Source organism: Pseudonaja textilis, chromosome 17 (genome assembly GCF_049901715.1).
Source record: "Pseudonaja textilis isolate UNSWEBS1 chromosome 17, rPseTex1.2, whole genome shotgun sequence".
Lineage (NCBI taxonomy): Eukaryota > Metazoa > Chordata > Lepidosauria > Squamata > Elapidae > Pseudonaja > Pseudonaja textilis.
In genome coordinates, this window is record NC_142006.1 from 8,930,766 (window position 1) to 8,947,664 (window position 16,899).

At 44.1% G+C, this 16,899-nt stretch overlaps 1 protein-coding gene across 1 annotated transcript; it reads right to left on the reverse strand.

The window, feature by feature from the left end:
• Nucleotides 1–1,596: 1,596 nt before the first annotated feature.
• BARHL1 (BarH like homeobox 1) lies at nt 1,597–16,899 on the reverse strand. The gene is made up of 3 exons (XM_026712294.1): nt 16,416–16,899; nt 7,541–7,763; nt 1,597–1,891 (listed from the first exon to the last, which is right to left on the reverse strand). Exons 1-3 carry the CDS (start codon nt 16,897–16,899, stop codon nt 1,597–1,599), a joined length of 1,002 nt encoding a protein of 333 aa, XP_026568079.1.

A 16,899-nucleotide genomic window follows, 5' to 3' on the forward strand; every position in this document is an offset into this window, starting at 1 on the left:
TTTAAGGAATGAAATGTGTAGTTGTACATTCTGGCACAAAGTTTGTGGGAAGAATCGGAGGATTCGTGGAATAAAATGGACCTCAGCTGTCCCAGCTTGGTTTAAAAATGGGTTCTAAATATCATCATCCCCGCTTCCATGCCCGTTGAAACATCAAGTAAGTAGTAACTGCAGTACTTGGAGACAGACATCTAGAGGGAAACCTAGATAATGACGGGATGAAATTGGGGGTTGGACTAGATGACCTACAAGATCCCTTCCAACTCTGTTAAACATCTGTTAAATCTAGAACTGCAAAGTGCTTTTCTCCAGGACTTTTTTAAAACTGGACTTTTTAAAAATTCTTTGAAGATGTTTCGCTTCTGAAGAATTTTTGGATGAGAAGCGAAACATCTCCAAAGAAAAGCCAGGAAGTGATAAAAAAAAGACCAGCAAGGCCCCGTAAACTCAGAAAATCGATACTTGGATCCAATGCTGATAACGTGCAATGCGGATTCCTGAAGAAAAAAAACACATATATTTTTTTAAGCAAAGGAAAGGAGACTCCCTAGAAGAGTGATGGCAAACCTTTTTGGCACCGAGTGCCCAAACCAGAACATGTGTGCATGCGTGTTCCTGTGTGCATGCCGGAGTGCTGGAAGACTAGCTGGCTGGTGCGCGGATGCCTGTTTTTTGGCCGGTTTTGGCCTGAAAATTGGGGCGTTTTGGGGGCTGTTTTCAGGCCATTTTGGGGGGCTGGTGCCCACGAAGACCAGCTGGCGACGGTGCCCGTGCCCACAAAGAGGGCTGTGAGTGCCACCTCTGGCCCACTTGCCATAGGTTTGCCACCAGGGCTCTAGAACCTGTTGCAAAGCAGAGATTGCAAAATAAACTACTTACGTATGGGAAATGTCAAAAAGAGGTTTTCCCAACTGGGCACTTTTTAGGAAGTTTTGGACCATAAACAAACCTTAATTTTTTGGGACTGGGGTTGTCGGGAGTTGGGATTCCGGCAGGCCAGGATGAGGGAGACAGACAGATGGGTTCTACTTTCTCTGTTGCATGGAGCTGAATTCCATCCACAAGTGCCAAATCCGGGGTTGCTGAATTAACTCACCCTCCCGGATTCACACACCTACACGGTTCATACTACGCCTTAAACCCCCGGAGAACTGAACAGGGGTGCCTCTCTAAAACACGGTGGAAGGATGGCTGGCCAATCTCTTGGGATTACCCCTCAAGCTGGCCAAACCCAGAATCCACACCACCTCCTAAAAACCCAACTTAGAACCCACTTAATCCAAGAAGGGGAAATAAACCACGATCGGAAAGAGAAAATAAATAAATTAAATCTCTGATGCCAGAGCAAAGAGAGGCTGGATTTCTAAAAGTGCCAGGGAAGAATGTTTGCAGCATCTCGGTTGGTGGGCTTCGGAAAGAAAGGCGGGTCGTGGGAATGCCTGGAGATGCGTGCAGGCCCCTCCCCGCCTCCTTCCCCTCCCCCCCTTCTCCTCCCCTCCCTCCCCCACCCCTTGGCAGGGAGGCGGGGAGCGGGGAGAAGGGCCGGGCGCGTTCCCACGTCTCTTCCTGAAGCAAAGCCCCCGGGGGGAGTCCGCTTCACCGCGGCTGAGCGGCTCTGGGGAGGACGCCGGCCAGCGGGGGCAGGGGCGGGGGGGGCTCGCTGCCCCCTTGCAGTCCGTGGATGAGGATGCGGGGAACCAGAGGCCGCTGGAGCGCCGGAGGGGGCGCGCTGGGTCCCCGGTACAGGTAGAGCGCAGCGCCGGGGTCCAGGTTGGAGACCAGACTCTGCGGGTAGAAGTAGGGCGAAGGGAACATCCGTTGCAGGGCGGAGTAGTTGCCCGCCTCGGCCAGCAGCTCCAGCCCCACCGCCGTCTGCCTCTTCCACTTGGTCCTGGAGGGGGAGAGAAAACGGGATTCATGGGGGTTGGACTAGAAGACCTCCAAGGTCCCTCCCGACTCTTTCATCCTGTTCTGAGGAGGAGGAGGAGGAGGAGGGGAAGAAGAGAGGAAGAGGAGGAGGAGAAGATAGGAGGGAAGAGAGGAGGAGAGAGGAGAAGGAGAAGAAGAGGAGGGTGAGAAGAGAAGGAGGAGAAGGAGAAGAAGAGAGGAGGAGGAGGAGGAGGAGGAGAGAGAGGAGGAGGAGAAGAGGAGGAGAGAAAGAGAAGGAGAAGAAGAGAGGGAGAGGAGGAGGAGAAGCAGAGAAGAAGGAGGAGAAGAGGAGGAGGAGGAGGAGAAGGAGAAGAGGAGAAGAAAGTAGAAGGAGAAAGGAGGAGGAGAAAGGGAAGGAGAGGAGGAGGAGAAGAGAGGAGGAGAAGGAGAAGGAGGAGATAGTCAATCCTTCAGGTCATAGTTGATGTCCCAAAGGTGCTTCCCCTCCCCCGCCCCCCCAAAAAAGCAACTGGACTTTCTTGGTTTTTCTTCTTTGGAAACAGAATACCCCAAAGTAGTCCCTGACTTACAACATTTCATTTAGCGACCGTTCAAAGTTACAACTGTACCAGAAAAAACCGTTATTTGTGATTCCTTTTCACACTTACGACCATTGTGGCCTCCATTGTAGTCCCGTGATCCACATTCAGCCGTTTGGAAATTGTCTCGTGTTTATGACGGTCGCAGCGTCCCAGAGGGACAACCTCCCGATCCGCAAAGTCAAGGGAGGAGCCCGATTCACTTAATAGCCATGTGGCTAACTTAAAAATGGCAGAGATTCACTCAGCGATGGTGGCGAAAAAGGTCATAAAACGGGGCAAACTCCCCACAGGTCTCTAGCCGGTTGTCTTAACTACTGGACCAAACTGCCTCTCTTCCTTAGAGGAACTTTTCTTTCTTCTTTTCTTTTTTTATAAAATTTTATTTCAGTTTCCCACATTTTAAAAATGTCTCTTTTTAGTGAACAGCACGATTTCCACATTTCCCTACAAATATGACCCTAATTACACATCCATCTTCCGCATTCAACTTCATCTCTTCCCAATACTTGACATATTTTCTATGATTATATTTTTTCCCAAATACTTTCCTCCTATTTAAGTCACAAGTAACTATCCCAAGTAGCTGCCTCTCTTCCATAGAGGATCTTTTCGGCCTTATGACCCCCTCCCCAGAGAGAGACAAGCCCCCCGCCCCAAGACTCTCTGAGGGATCCTTAAAAATCAAACTCATTTGCCGGCCCTGTGTTGGAAAATTACTACAAGTTTAAAATCCCATTAAACAACCGGCAGAAGCAGCAGCGGCGGCTGCCTCGATTCTTCATGTTTAATGCAGCCAATATTGATAAAATATAACTCACCTGAATGAAAACACCCCCGGCTTTTAAAACTTCTCACTTAGAGCTTCTGTTCAAAATCCACCTGCTTTTAGGTGCTCCCCGAGGTTTGTCCTCTACGGGAGGTCCTCGACGTACGACCGCAACGTAGCCCCAAAGTTCCGTTGCTAAGCGAGGGTAGTTCTCGAGTGAGATTTTGCCCTGCCTTCCTTGCCACAGCGATAAAGGAACTAACCTGGTTAGTTAAGGGAATCTGGCTTCCCCCGGTTGACCCCGCTGGTCAGGAGGTCTCCAAAGGGACTCTGCAACTGTCCTAAGTACAAGTCAGTTGCCAAGCCTCTGAATTTTGATCACGTGGCCACGGGGGTGCTGTGTGCAAAGAAATGGTCCTTAGGTCACTTTTCTCGGCACCGCTGCAATTTTGAGCAGTCCTTAAACGAACCTGTATGGCCTCCAGGTTCTAACTCAAGGAGTGGTTGATCCCTTACGCTCCGCCACTAAATGAATGGCTGTTGTAAGTTGAGTCTCGAGAAATCAAGCATCTCTGAAGTTGGACGGTTAGAAAGACAGAGATTTGCCACCTCATTTTCTCTCTGTTCTACCTGCTCCATCCAGGCAGGTAATAATAACCCAGGTGCCCAACCACCTCACAGAGAACAAACAAACTACAAACTCAGTCACGGAAAGCCTTTGAGTCAAGTAGCCCATCCTCCTTGGCTTCTCACCTTTTATGCCCAGGAGCAATTCCATCTCTCTTTCCCCCCAGTAAATTATTCATTGTCATCATAATTGTGTAATTACTGTAACTGCCCTTAATTATTGATGCCCAAAGCATCAGTTGGGATATATTATTAATAGCCCAGCGATGTGCAGTTGTGTCTTTAGCTGGAAAAAAAAAATAGATTTCTTTCTTTCCCTTTCTCTCTCTTTTCCTCTCCCAGCCACTCAAATCAAACAGTTGGTTCTCCCCCCTCTCTTTCCACTTCCTCGTCCTCTTCCTATTTTCCCTCCTCCTCTTCCTCCTCCTCCTCCTCTTCCTCTTCTTCTTCCTCGTCCTCTTCCTATTCTTCCTCGTCCTCTCCTTCCTCCTCCTCCTCCTCCTCTTTTCTCCCTCATCAAATCTGAAAGATTTCCTGTCTCTGAGAAATCGAGAATAAGAAGCAAATAATATTGATCTGGGAGGAAGGGGCACTTTCTTAAAATGCAAACAGAGCCATTTTTTTAAAAAAAGTTTAACACAACAACAACAATAACCAAATAAAAAAGGGAACTAAAAAAAAGAAGAGGAAGAAAATCTCGAAGGAATCTCACCAGGTCGAAAAAGGGCAGGTTGAAATGGGTGGCAAGAACTGTTTTGCAAACTCAGAATGGCAAAAGAAAGAAGAAAATGGATGGGTTTTCTCACCACTGGCCTCTGTTTATCCCCCCACAAGCCAGTTCACTTTTTATTAATAGCCCAGTTAATAAAACCACGAATAGCTTAGCTTTTCCAAACTGGGGTTTGCCCAGCTTGCTCTATCCTGGTTTACTGAAACTGTCCCCAAAGTGCTGAGTTCACACAAGACAGGCAAACCACAAACCCTGGTGGACAAAGCCACGTGGCGTGAGCGTGCCTTCACAGGTCAGCCCACGCCTCAGATTAACAAACCAGGTTGGGGGTTCAACTCTGCTGTACAGGCAGGGCCCCCTTTCAAATGGTGTTTAAGCCCAGGGAAACCTTAACCTCGTAGCTCCTTCAAAACTGAGCAAGTTAGCTAATTTCTACCTTCTTGTTTTTCGGCTGCTTTTTTGCCAGACAGAAGGTGAAATGACCTCTGAGCAGCTCCTGCCTCTTTGTTCAAATTCTCCCAGCTTGCTCTGGTAACCCTTAGCAGGGGCCAGCATCTTGAATTTAATTTGGTCTCTTGGTTTGCAATTATCACCAAGATGATGGTTTAAAGGGGGAGGTGGGATGAGGACCCCGAGGGATCAAGAGCTGCGATTGGGCAGAGTCAGTTAAAATGACATCATTCTTATCTATATTTCTATATTTCCCTGTCTCTATGTCTCTATCATCCATCTATCTATCTATCTATCTATCTATCTATCTATCTATCTATCTATCTATCTATCTCTATCATTTGTCTATTTATCTCTATTGACTATATCTATCTGGTTCTATCTATCTCTATTGCCTGTCTGTCTATCTCTATTGTCAGTCTATCTATTTCTATCAACACTATCTGTCTGTCTGTCTGTCTGTCTGTCTATCTCTATTGTCTGTCTATCTGTCTATATCTATCTATCTATCTATCTATCTATCTATCTATCTATCTATCTATCTATCTATCTAATATATATAAAGGATCAATAACCCAATTAATTTAATTGGGTTATTGACCCTTTATCCTAAGCCAGCACAAAACATTTATTCTTATTTAACATATGATAGCAATAGCTAGATAGACTTATAATATACTGCTTCACGGGGCTTTTACAGCCCTCTCTAAGCGGTTGACAGAGTCAGCCTATCACCCCCTAACAATCTGGGTCCTCGTTTTACTGACCTTAGAAGGAGGGAAGGCTGAGTCAACCTCGAGCCCCTTCAGGATCCTGCAATATTGCACTATGATGAGAACATGATGGAAGAGAAGTGAACATATTCACACAATCCATGTAATTCTATACAACCCTTCTGCAAAGCAGGGGAGAATATGGCACTGGCCTCGTAACGGGATGTCCAATTCCCCTTGTTGCGATTGTGGTGCTGATATGCAAACTATTAAACACATTGTGCAAGGTTGCCCAGAATGTGTGTTCTCTGGTTGCCTAGAAGACCGGCACGAAGCAACACCAGAAAACAAAACACTGAACCGCACATTAACCAAAGTGGCTAACTGCATTCACACATCCGATTCCTGCCAGGCCTGATAATAACAAAACACAGGATCAAAACGACACGTGATTAAAAACTAAGCAAGATCTAAACGAATCCAAAATCCATTTAATCAAGATCAAAACTAATCAAGATAAGAAAAAATAGCCACGATTGACACCAATCAAGGTTAAGGCCAAAACGAATCAAAACCTAAATTAACCAGCATCTCTTGCCCTCATCACCAAGTCCGTCCTGTTCAGACATGTGTGGGCAGCTGGATTGTGGCTTTCAACCCATCAAGCGCCTTTATCCCACAATCAGAAGGGGAGCCCTGTGTAATCCAGAAATGGGCTCCAGTGTCTCAAGAGTTCAGTGTAACTTAAACACTTGCAAACTAACCTCAGACCTGCAGGTGGATTCGGCCTTCTTTAAACTATTTCAGCACCGTTTGAGCTGGACAGGGATTATTTTAACGCCTTCCCTGATTTCATTTGCCTTTTAAGCAGGCCTTGGAGATCTCAAGTGACTTTTGCAATTTTGCACGCTGAAACCAATTTTAAAAAAATTGGCACAGAAAGAAAAACCACCTACAACCCAAAGCTCTACATATTTACACAGAGGTAAGCATCGCTGAATTCAAGAGGATTTGCTCCATAGTGGAAATATCTACAGTTGGGTTTTGAAAATAACCGGAGAGTTTTAGAATAATTTTCAAACCAAATTTCCACCACAGCCACCAAAATTATACTGTAGGAAATGGCACAAATGTCAATTGTCTTTGATATACACGTCTAGCTGCAATCAAACTTTCCTGAGTTTTCCTCAAATGCGTCCTTCCCTCCCCCAAACCAAAATAACTCCCAACTTGGCCCTACCTAAAGTTCAGACATCCGCATTTCAATAAGAACCAGCCAGTAAAATGTTCCCTGGGTTGAGTGACCAGAGTAACAGAACTCAGGTGGAAAGAAAGAAAGAATGAAAGGAAAGGGAGCCGAATTCGTGGATTAAGAATGCAGAGCGAATTTCTTTCTTTTTTTTTTTTAAAAAAAGATAAAATATAAAGGGGAGAGAAAAATAAAATAGAAGAGAAGGAATCGAGGGATTCAATTCACGGATTAAGATGAAGATTAGTCTCTAACTAAACTCCCTCCAACTAAACTCTCTTCTTTGCAAACTTCCGCACCCCAAACAACCGCCTTGCACCGATTTTCTCAATTGCAATGGTGACTTTTAAAAAATTATTTGAACAAGCTTTCTCTACGCTTCCCAATCCCGCTTCTGAACCAGCCGGGAATATTTGAGATCAGCCAAGACAGGCTGAGAATAAGGACCGGCTGGAATCCAAATGAAACCAAGTCTAAATCCGAATTTGGGGCTCTCTGTGCGCTCTTTCCCGCCCGTGTTTCTTTCTGGCTTACCTTCTGTTCTGGTACCAAGTTTTCACTTGGGTGTCGGTAAGGTTGAGGGAGGCGGCCAGTTCCATCCGGTCCTGGACGCTGAGATATTTCTGCCTCTCGAAGCTGCGCTCCAGCTGCGCCAGCTGGTGATCCGTGAAGGCGGTGCGCGCCTTGCGAGGTTTCTTCAGCCTCACCGGAGGGCTTTCTCGGGAGCTGGAGATCTCCCGGTCGCCTTCCTCCTTCACTGGAGCCGGGAGAGAAAGGGAGAAGAAAATGGGTCCCTGCGCTTTGGGGCGGAGGGGCGAAGGGAAGGAGGAAAGAAGGGAGGGAAAGGAAGAGGAAAGAAAGGGAAAGGGTGGGAAGGAAAGGAAAGGAAAGAGAGAGAAAGGAAGGAAAGGAAAAGAGAGGAAAGAAAGGAAAAAGAGGATGAATGGAAAGGGAAAATAGAAAGGGAAAGAAAAAGAAAAGAGTGAGAAAAAGAAAGGGAAGGAAGCTCGTAAATAGATAAAAGAAAAATAGAAGCGGGGAAGAAAGAAGAAGGGAAAGGAAGGCAGGATTAAAATAAAGAAAAATGGAAAGAAGATAAGAGGGGAATTAAGAATGGTAATGAAGGGTCGGAGAAAAAGAAGGTGTGGGAAAAAGTGAGAAAGCTAGCACATTTAGAAGAAAGGGGGGGAAATGGGAGGAAGGAAGGAAGGAAGGAAGGAAGGAAGGAAGGAAGGAAGGAAGGAAGGAAGGAAAGAAAGTATTTTTTCACAGAAACAGGGTTAGGGGTATTCATCAGCTTCTGTGGATCTACCACGCGTAATTATCCATGTCCCCCCCCCAAAAAATATATCCTGCTGCTGTTTACTCAGGAGTAACTTCCCTTCCACGGGACTCTCTCCTAAAAAAAATTGTCCACATAAAACCATTTGCTTCTCTCCCCCCCACCAAAAAAATCCCTCAAAACTTAGGTTCACCTAGAAGTATGCCCACAGGAAGATAGGCATTGTAGTCCAATAGGACTAAAACGCCCGTGGGGGGTGGGCTAGAGAGAAAAAGCGAAGCGATGCCCTTTCCAAATATACAATCGAAAGGAGCTTTGCTATTATCTCTGTAAAGTGACACACACACACGCCCCCGTGCAAAAAAAGCCAGGCACACACAACACACAGCACTTCCTAGTGCCACATTTTACACACAGTGGCAACAGCCCAAACATATTCCTTTCCTTTCATTTGCAACCTTTGTCATTAAATAATAATCAAACGATCAATTATTAAACAATTAATAGATGTAATCAGCCCAGCCAGACCACGAATCCTTCCCTCAATAGCTCTCTGCACAAAGTCCTCTGGGGGATGGTTCAAGCTTATTCTACGTTCTTAATGTAAAATTGGCATAAATAATAGACTTTGTTTTGGAGAGGAAAAATAGCCACCAAGGCGGTGAAGAAATGTGTTAATTTAAAGGAGAGAGAGGCTGGTTTTTTTAAAAAAAAGATGATTTCCCGCCTGGGTGAACTAAAAATCCACAGATACATTTTACTCTTTTTAAATAATGATATATATATATATATATATATATATATATATATATATATATATATATATATATATATATATATATATATAATGTTGAAAAGAGTCCTCAGTTATCCTTTGTTTAATCTTCTCTCTATGCCTTCCTCATGAAGCTGAAATCACAATTCTCTCTCTGATAAGTTTCAATTGAATTCAATAGGATTTACTGATAAAGAGTTGAACTTCCTTCCCACTTCCCGCTTCTGCTGGAAGTCTTAGGGAAAATCATTTATCAGCTGCTATTAACAGAGATAAAGAATCAAGATTAGGAAATGCATGAAGTGTTGGCATCCCTTTATAAGGCCTTTGTAAGACCACACTTGGAATATTGTATCCAAATATCAACCAACCAATAAATCAATCCACCAGAATAGAGCTGGAAGGGACCTTGGAGGTCTTCTAGTCTAACCCCCTGTCCAAGCAAGAGACCTATACCCTTTGAGACAAGTGGCTGTCCAGTCTCTTCTTGAAAACCTCCAGTGATGGAGCAGCCACAACTTCTGAAGGCAACTTCTGTTCCACTGGTTGATTGTTCTCACTGCCAGACAGTTACTCCTTAATTCCAGGTTGCTTCTCTCTTTGATTAGTTTCCAACCCTTGTTTCTTGTCCTGCCCTGTCTGGTGCTTTGCAGAATGATTTGACCTCTTTGTGGCAACCCCTCAAATACTGGAATATTGCTACCATCATGCTATCAAATTTGGTCAACACAGTACAAAAAAAAAAGTTGTTGAGACTCTAGAAAGAGTGCAGAGAAGAGCAATAAAGATGATTAGGGGGCTGGAGGCTAAAACATAAGAAGAAGGTTGCATGGATTGGGTTTGGCTAGTCTAGTGAAAAGAAGGACTAGGGGTGACATGGTAGCAGTCTTCCAATATCTAAGGGGCTGATACCTTTGCTCAGATTCAGCTTTATTCTGAATGCAAGTAGTTGTTATTTCCTCCTCTTCTTCTTCTTCTTCTTCTTCTTCTTCTTCTTCTTCTTCTTCTTCTTCTTCTTCTTCTTCTTCTTCTTCTTCTTCTTCTTCTTCTTCTTCTTCTTCTTCTTCTTCTTCTTCTTCTTCTTCTCCTTCTCCTTCTCCTTCTCCTTCTCCTTCTCCTTCTCCTTCTTCTACCTCCTCCTCCTTCTCCTCCTCCTTCTTATCTTCTAGCCTTCTCTTCTCCTTTCCATGCCTTCCATCTTTCCCATCTTTCTCTCCTTCCCATTCTTCTCCTCCTTCTCCTCCTTCTTGAGATGTGGGTCTCCATTCATTTCATAAGTTGTTTTGCTTCCCAAAGGCTTCCTTGTGATCCATGAACTCACTTCTGGAGGAGACCAAGGTGGCATGTTGAGATGTGGGCATCCTTGGAGACAACTTAGCTATGAAAATAAGAACCCTTCGCTTCACCCCATTTTTAACATTTTATCTTGAAAATCTCTAGAGTTCATTGGTGCAGGAACCTCTCCAGTTCTAAAGAGATTTATCAAAATCGTTGTCCCTTCCACCAGTAATCATTTCTAACAAGTAATCATTATTTTCCATAAAACTAGCCTGAATTGTGTTAAATCTAGTTTCTGCCACCTTAGAAAATGAGCAAGATGATCAATGTCATTATTACAGTATTATATTCTGGAATTCTTGCAACAACAAAAAAATATGGGTTCTCTCTCTAATAATTCTGCAAGCTAAATTATGTCTGTGTTAATCTTGGAATATCCTTGGCAAGATCGTTTCTTTAAATCAGTGCAATTTTGTCCCAAGGGAACGGATAATTTTCCAAGCAAAGGCTCTTCACTTTTCCTACTAGAATAAAACGATAACCAAACATAAATGACAATTCTGGGAAAAGTCAGCCCCAAGCAGCCAGGTGAAAAACCTTCCTTGTTTCTTCTGAGAAAAAGTAGAAATATTTTCCTCCATGAAAGACGAAGCAGGAAAAATAATTTTCCAGCCCTGGAGCATGTATTTCTATATTCTTAAGTAGGAAACAAGCATTCCTCGTTGTGTTTTAAAGAAAACAGATTTTCTAGATAGGAAGGAATGAGATTCAGTCTTTATCTTCTCGGATTCTCCTTCTCAGTTTTGGAGTTCACAGTTTCCTCCCTGCTGCAACTTGGAGATAGAAACTTTAATCCGGTTTGAACCGGGGACACCAACCAGCTAGACGGTTGGCTAGTCCAGGCTGCGTCCATCTCTTGTGTGTTTGTGCGTGTGAGGTTTTTCCTCACCCGTTGTTTCTCTCCCTCTAAAGAGAGAGTGGGCTTGTTGTGCGAACGCAAACTCTCTTGAATGGCAGCCTATTCGCTTTACCTCCGTTGGGTGGGTGGGTGGGGTGACAAGAGGCTTTATGCTCAAACATCCTTGTGGCAGGTTTCAGAGCCGACAAGCAAGTTGATTTCTCTACGTAGGAAGACAATAATCCACTTAATTGAGCCACAAGGGAGGTGGGGAAAAAATCTTCAAGCAGAACTGAAAACCCAAAGATCTCTTTAACATGAGATGCGAAAGGGAAACAAGCTATCTATCTATCCACCCATCCACCCATATTTATCCATTTGTATCTATTTTTATCTCTATCTATCTCTATCTCTAATTCTATCTCTGTCTATCTATCTATCTATCTATCTATCTATCTATCTATCTATCTATATCTATCTATCCATCCATCTATCCATTCATATTTATTTTTATCTATTTATCCATCTATCTATCCACCCACCCATCCATATTTATCCATTTGTATCTATTTTTATCTCTATCTATCTCTATCTATCTCTAACTCTATCTATCCATCCATCCATCCATCTATCCATTCATATTTATTTTTATCTATCTATTTATTCCATTTTATCTATCTCTATATCTGTCCATCGATCAAGAATCTCAAATCTAGGATGGTTGAGGAGAAGAATTAGAAGCTTGATATCCTTGGCAGAGATTTAGAAAAAAGAGAATCAGAAATATGATTTTACAGATAAAAGGCAACAATGAGAACGAATAAGGGTGAGAAAGAGAGAGCAAGAGAGAAAAAGGGAGGGAGGGATGTGAAAAGCTAAGTTTGAAAAGTTGGGATCTGGGTTTCAAAGGGCTGTAATGAGATCATGCAGATTCAGGAGTAGGACGAGGGAAGGGAGAGCCCAGCCTAGGGACAGGCAGTAGGGGAGAAAGGCAGCCGTCCCAAGTCAAAAGAGGCAGAAGGAAGGAAGGAAGGAAGGAAGGAAGGAAGGAAGGAAGGAAGGAAGGAAGGAAGGAAGGAAGGAAGGAAGGAAGGAAGGAAGGAGAAGTCAAAGGAGAAAACATAAAAATAGAATTGGTAAATTAGGAAGGAAAAAATGGAAGGAAAGCAGAAAAGGAGAAGGAGAGAGGAAGAGAAAGAAAACAAAGAAAAAGGAGAGCCAGCACATTAAGAAGGAAAGAAGGAAGAAGAGATGGAAGGGGAAAAAACAAAGGGAGAAGGAGGGAGAAAGGGAGATGATAAAACAGAAAAAAAGGAAGGGGGAGGAAAAGAATGAGAAGGGGAGAAAAGAGGAAAAAAAGATTTGAGAAGGAAAGAAGGAAGGAAATAGGAGAAATTAAATGGAAAGAAACTCCACTAACAAAAAAAAAACAGAAGGAAAGAGATTAAGGAGATTAAAACACAGAAAAAGTTTTTTTCAAAGAGAGAGACGGGAGGAGAGGAGAAAAGGGAGGAGCAGAGCAGAGCCAAAAGAATGGAAAAGCAAAGCGAGGCTTCCCAAGTAGGCCAGAAAACGGCGGCCGGCCGGCTGGCCGGTTCTACCACAAGGAAGCTGGAGGAAAGACCCCCGGAGAGTAAGAAAGGGGGGAGGAAATCTGGGTTTCCGTCCCCCTCCAATAATTTAATTCTTTAGCAGCTGAGAAATCCCAGATTCCAATCTGCGTTTTAGGCAGATCGTTTCAGAGCTCTTTCCAAAGTTGGTGGTGGTGGGAGCTCTCTGGACAGACGAGAAAGCCTCTCAGAAAACGGGGCGAACCCCGATCCTTGCTTAGAATTGTTTAAATATCTATCTACCTATCTATCAAATCTATTTTATCTGTCTATACAATCTATCCTATCAATCTATCAATCAACCCACCCATCTATCTACCTACCTAATCTATTTTATCTAATCTATTTTATCTAATCTATTTTATCTATCTATCTATCTATCTATCTATCTATCTATCTATCTATCTATCTATCTATCTATCTATCTATCTATCTATCTATCTATGATATTGCTCTATCCATCCATCCATCCATCTATCCATCTATCTCTCTCCTCGGGAGGGGGAAAAATCTCCACTCCTTCAGGGAGAACTTTTGCGCTTTGAAATGTTGAGAACTTAGCATCCTTCAGGGTTTACTCTCAAGAAAGATCCTCCTCCTCAAATAATCTGGCCAGGCTTTTGGGGGCCCCTTCCACGTGGACTCCCATTTTATCCGGCTAAGCGAGACCGGAGTGAATTTCTACACCTATTTTGATCAGAGTGGTTTTGGGGGGTGGGGAGAAGAAGGATATTTTATTTTATCTTCAGACCTCTGCTTGTATTTTGAAATGGGCAGTCAGGAGGACAAGAGAGGGAGAGAAATTTAAGGGGGCACCCCAAGTTTTTGTCTCGCAGCCGTTTTGGTTTGAAAAGTCCCTTTTCAGCGGGTTCCATCCTTCCTTTTCAACCTTCTGGTCTTTTTTTTTTTTCAGTCGAGGACCAGCGAACATTTGCAGAAGAAGTAAAGCCTCGTTTTGAGTTTGGATAAGTTTTGGCTTTTTAGGGTGCAGAACTTGTTTTGTTTTTTGAGAAAAGCTTTGATTTCACAAAGAAACTTGAGTTTAAGAGGTTGCAGAGAAGGGAAGTACTGAGAGAGCCATGAGAAACTAATGAAGGTCCCAACTTCTAGAGGGAGGCAGGCAGGCATGCAAAGGTCAAAAGAAATAAGATTAATGGCGAAAAAGAGAGAGGTCGGGTTACAATCTTGGGGAGGGGTTCCGGTGAAACCCCACCAGGGTCTCGTAAGAAAAGAAGCAAAAAAACCCTAAACGAAATACCTTTATATCGCCGTCCACTATCATGCGTAAAAGCCGCATGGTTTGAAGCGTGTTACAAATAGCTGCAGAGTTAGCAAAATTGCTTCGCTGCTCAAGATCTTGCCAGGAATGGACCCCTCATCTCAAGAAGATCTTTATAGCCTGGTGATTATTCCCACACCCTGTCTTTTCGTTTCAATGATTTTCTCGTGCAAAGAGATTTTTCCCCCTTCTTAAAAAAAAAGAATGAGAATAGACTCTGTCTAGGTCTGGGAGTTACTTCCCAGTAAGCATATTCAAACTCGGGTTTGAAATCTGTGGGAATACTTAAGAGGTAAAACTAGCAGGGATTCCCTTCTTCCCTTCCTTCCTTCCTTCCTTCCTTCCTTCCTTCCTTCCTTCCTTCCTTCCTTCCTTCCTTCCCTCTTCCCTTCTTCCCTTACTTCCTTATGTTCTTCCTTCTTTCCTTCTTCCTCTTGTCCTTTTTCCTTCCTGCCGTCCTTCCTTCCTTCCCCCTTTCTAGACATTGGCAGAGAATTTTCCTTCTAAAAAAAATTATATCCAATGGAGCAAACAATCTTAAGGAGAGCAATCTTTGAAAATTTTCTTTTTTTTTTAAGAGAAAAAGGAGAGAAACGTTTGGAAATCACTACAATTCGTCTTTTCTTCTCAAGTCTCCAGAAATACAAGCACAACTGTTTTCTCCTCTGATGTGCCTTTATTTCCAGCTTATACTTGCAGGACAGAGAAAGAAGTGAATTAACTAGATGCGAATTAACTAGAAATGAGACTTGGACCACTTCGGCCCAGAGTCAAAAACTCTTCCAAATGAAGAAGGAAACAGGAATTTTGACTTTCTCTCTCCTTCCAGTAAATCCTGAGCAGATTGATGGTTGAGTGTGCCACATAGGCTGGTCTCTTTTGCTCTGATAAAATAAAATCTAGGAGGCAAGGCAACATTGATTTGATGGTAAGAATAAAACAAAAATAGACTTGTGAATGGCAGGAATTCTAGGAAGAAACTACACACCGACTAACTTATTAAAAGGAAAACAATAACTTCTAAGTCATTTACTTCCCCCTATTTGGAAACGCACACAGTCGTGTGTTGTATATCCTCCGCGGCCACGCGCTTACATCAAATTGTTCACCAAGGACAAGCTTTCAAAAAAAAAAAATTCCTGTTTCATTTTTCTTTGGTGCATATTTCCCCCAGAAAACCATCATCCGATCCCCCCTTTTTTTTCAAGATGAACAAAAATGGGGGTGCTTTAAGAGCAAAGTATGCGGGGCAGAATGAAACCAGGGAGGGGGCTGAATTCAACCCAACTTTCCCTTTGGAAAAAAAAGGGGGGGGGATTTTCTTCTGGAACCTCCCTATGTAGAGGCAGTCTATCTATTAAATTTGGAAAAACTTGGGGTGGGGGTGGGGGTGGGGAGGACAGACACCTAAGTAGAAGTTGGATTCTCTCTTTGCTTCCGGCTCAGCAAGTATTTTTCTTAGGAACAATAACTCCCAAAATGAGGACAATGATAATTTTCTGGTTGCGATGTAAGATTGACTGAAGAATTAAGAGTGAATTGCACCGTTATCCCGACGATGCTGAGGAAGTTGCCCCAATACATATATTGATCCCCCCAGCGAAGTCCAAGGTTGCTAATTGGACCTGTCCAAATTCCCCTCTGTGGCTCAGTTCTTGGATCCCTCTTGAATCATCTTCCACCCGTGGCTTCTTGTCCTTCCTTCTGGTGCATTTAGAGAATAAGTTGACCCCCTTCTTCTTTGTGGCAGCCTCTCAGGTCTCCCCTGGTCCTTCTTTTCGTTAAACGAGGTGTACCCCATTCCAGCAACAACTTCTTCGTTTCGTTTCTTTTTAGCCTCGGGGCCCCTTAACGTCGCTCTTTTCTGCACTCTCTTTCCAGAGTCTTTCAACATCCTTTTTATACATCTTTTTTTATATATACATATGTATTAACACTTCGCACGATCTTGTTCTTAGGATATTCGCATTATGATGGCATAAGTTGGGGAAATTAAGACGAGAAAGGTTGGAAGATCAGGGGGCTAAGGAGAGCCAGCCCATCAGCAAAGGGAAGAAAGAAGTGGTTAGAAGCTCAGAAAAGTTTCGTTTCTTTGCCCCCGTTCCAATTTCGGGTGACTTTGCAGAACGAGAACTAAACTTGGTGACTTTTCTAAATAAAAAATAAAATAAAATAAACTGGATGGTCCCCTTTAGAAACTCGACGCTGGTGGGTTTTTTTTTTCTTCTTTTTCTTCCCTCTCCTCTTTGCCACCCCCGCCTGTCTGACCACCCTCTTCCCTTCTTACCTTTGTAGTCTGGATCCAGGCAGGAGTTACTGCTCGTTTTTTCGCTTTTCTCTCGAAAGTCCTCGCTGCCGGCCTTGGCCGAAATGGGCCCGGGCCCTTCCTGCGGGCTCTGTCCGTTGCTGCTGGAATAAGGGGCGCAGGCCGCCAAGGGCTTGCAGTCGGCCAAAATGTCCCTGATGAGGAACGAGGAGGTCACCGTTCTGGATTGAGCGGAGGCGGCCGAAATGGGGGGGCCCGGCAGGTGGGATTCCAGCCTCGGCCCCCCTCCGCCTCCACCGCCGCCCCCGGGCAACTGAGCTGCCGCTTCCAAGCAGTCCCTCCGGGGCGACGGAGGAGACAGGCATCCGCTGCTGAGTTCCGAACCGGGGCTAAGTTCCAGCGGGGATCTGGTGTCTCCCAGGAGCGGGTCTCCTTTGGGCGCAGCTGGGCTCCCGGGTCGATGGGAGAGGAGGGAGTCGATCCCAAATCCGTTGGCGTTGTCCAT

Bases quoted from the DNA above. Each gene is read 5' to 3' on its own strand.
- BARHL1 (XM_026712294.1), bottom strand. From the start codon at position 16,899: ATGGACAACGCCAACGGATTTGGGATCGACTCCCTCCTCTCCCATCGA. The intron at 7,764-16,415 runs GTAAGAAGGGAA...TCCCGGCTCCAG, and splicing joins CCTGGATCCAGACTACAAAG to TGAAGGAGGAAGGCGACCGG. The intron at 1,892-7,540 runs GTAAGCCAGAAA...CTCCCCCTCCAG, and splicing joins ACTTGGTACCAGAACAGAAG to GACCAAGTGGAAGAGGCAGA.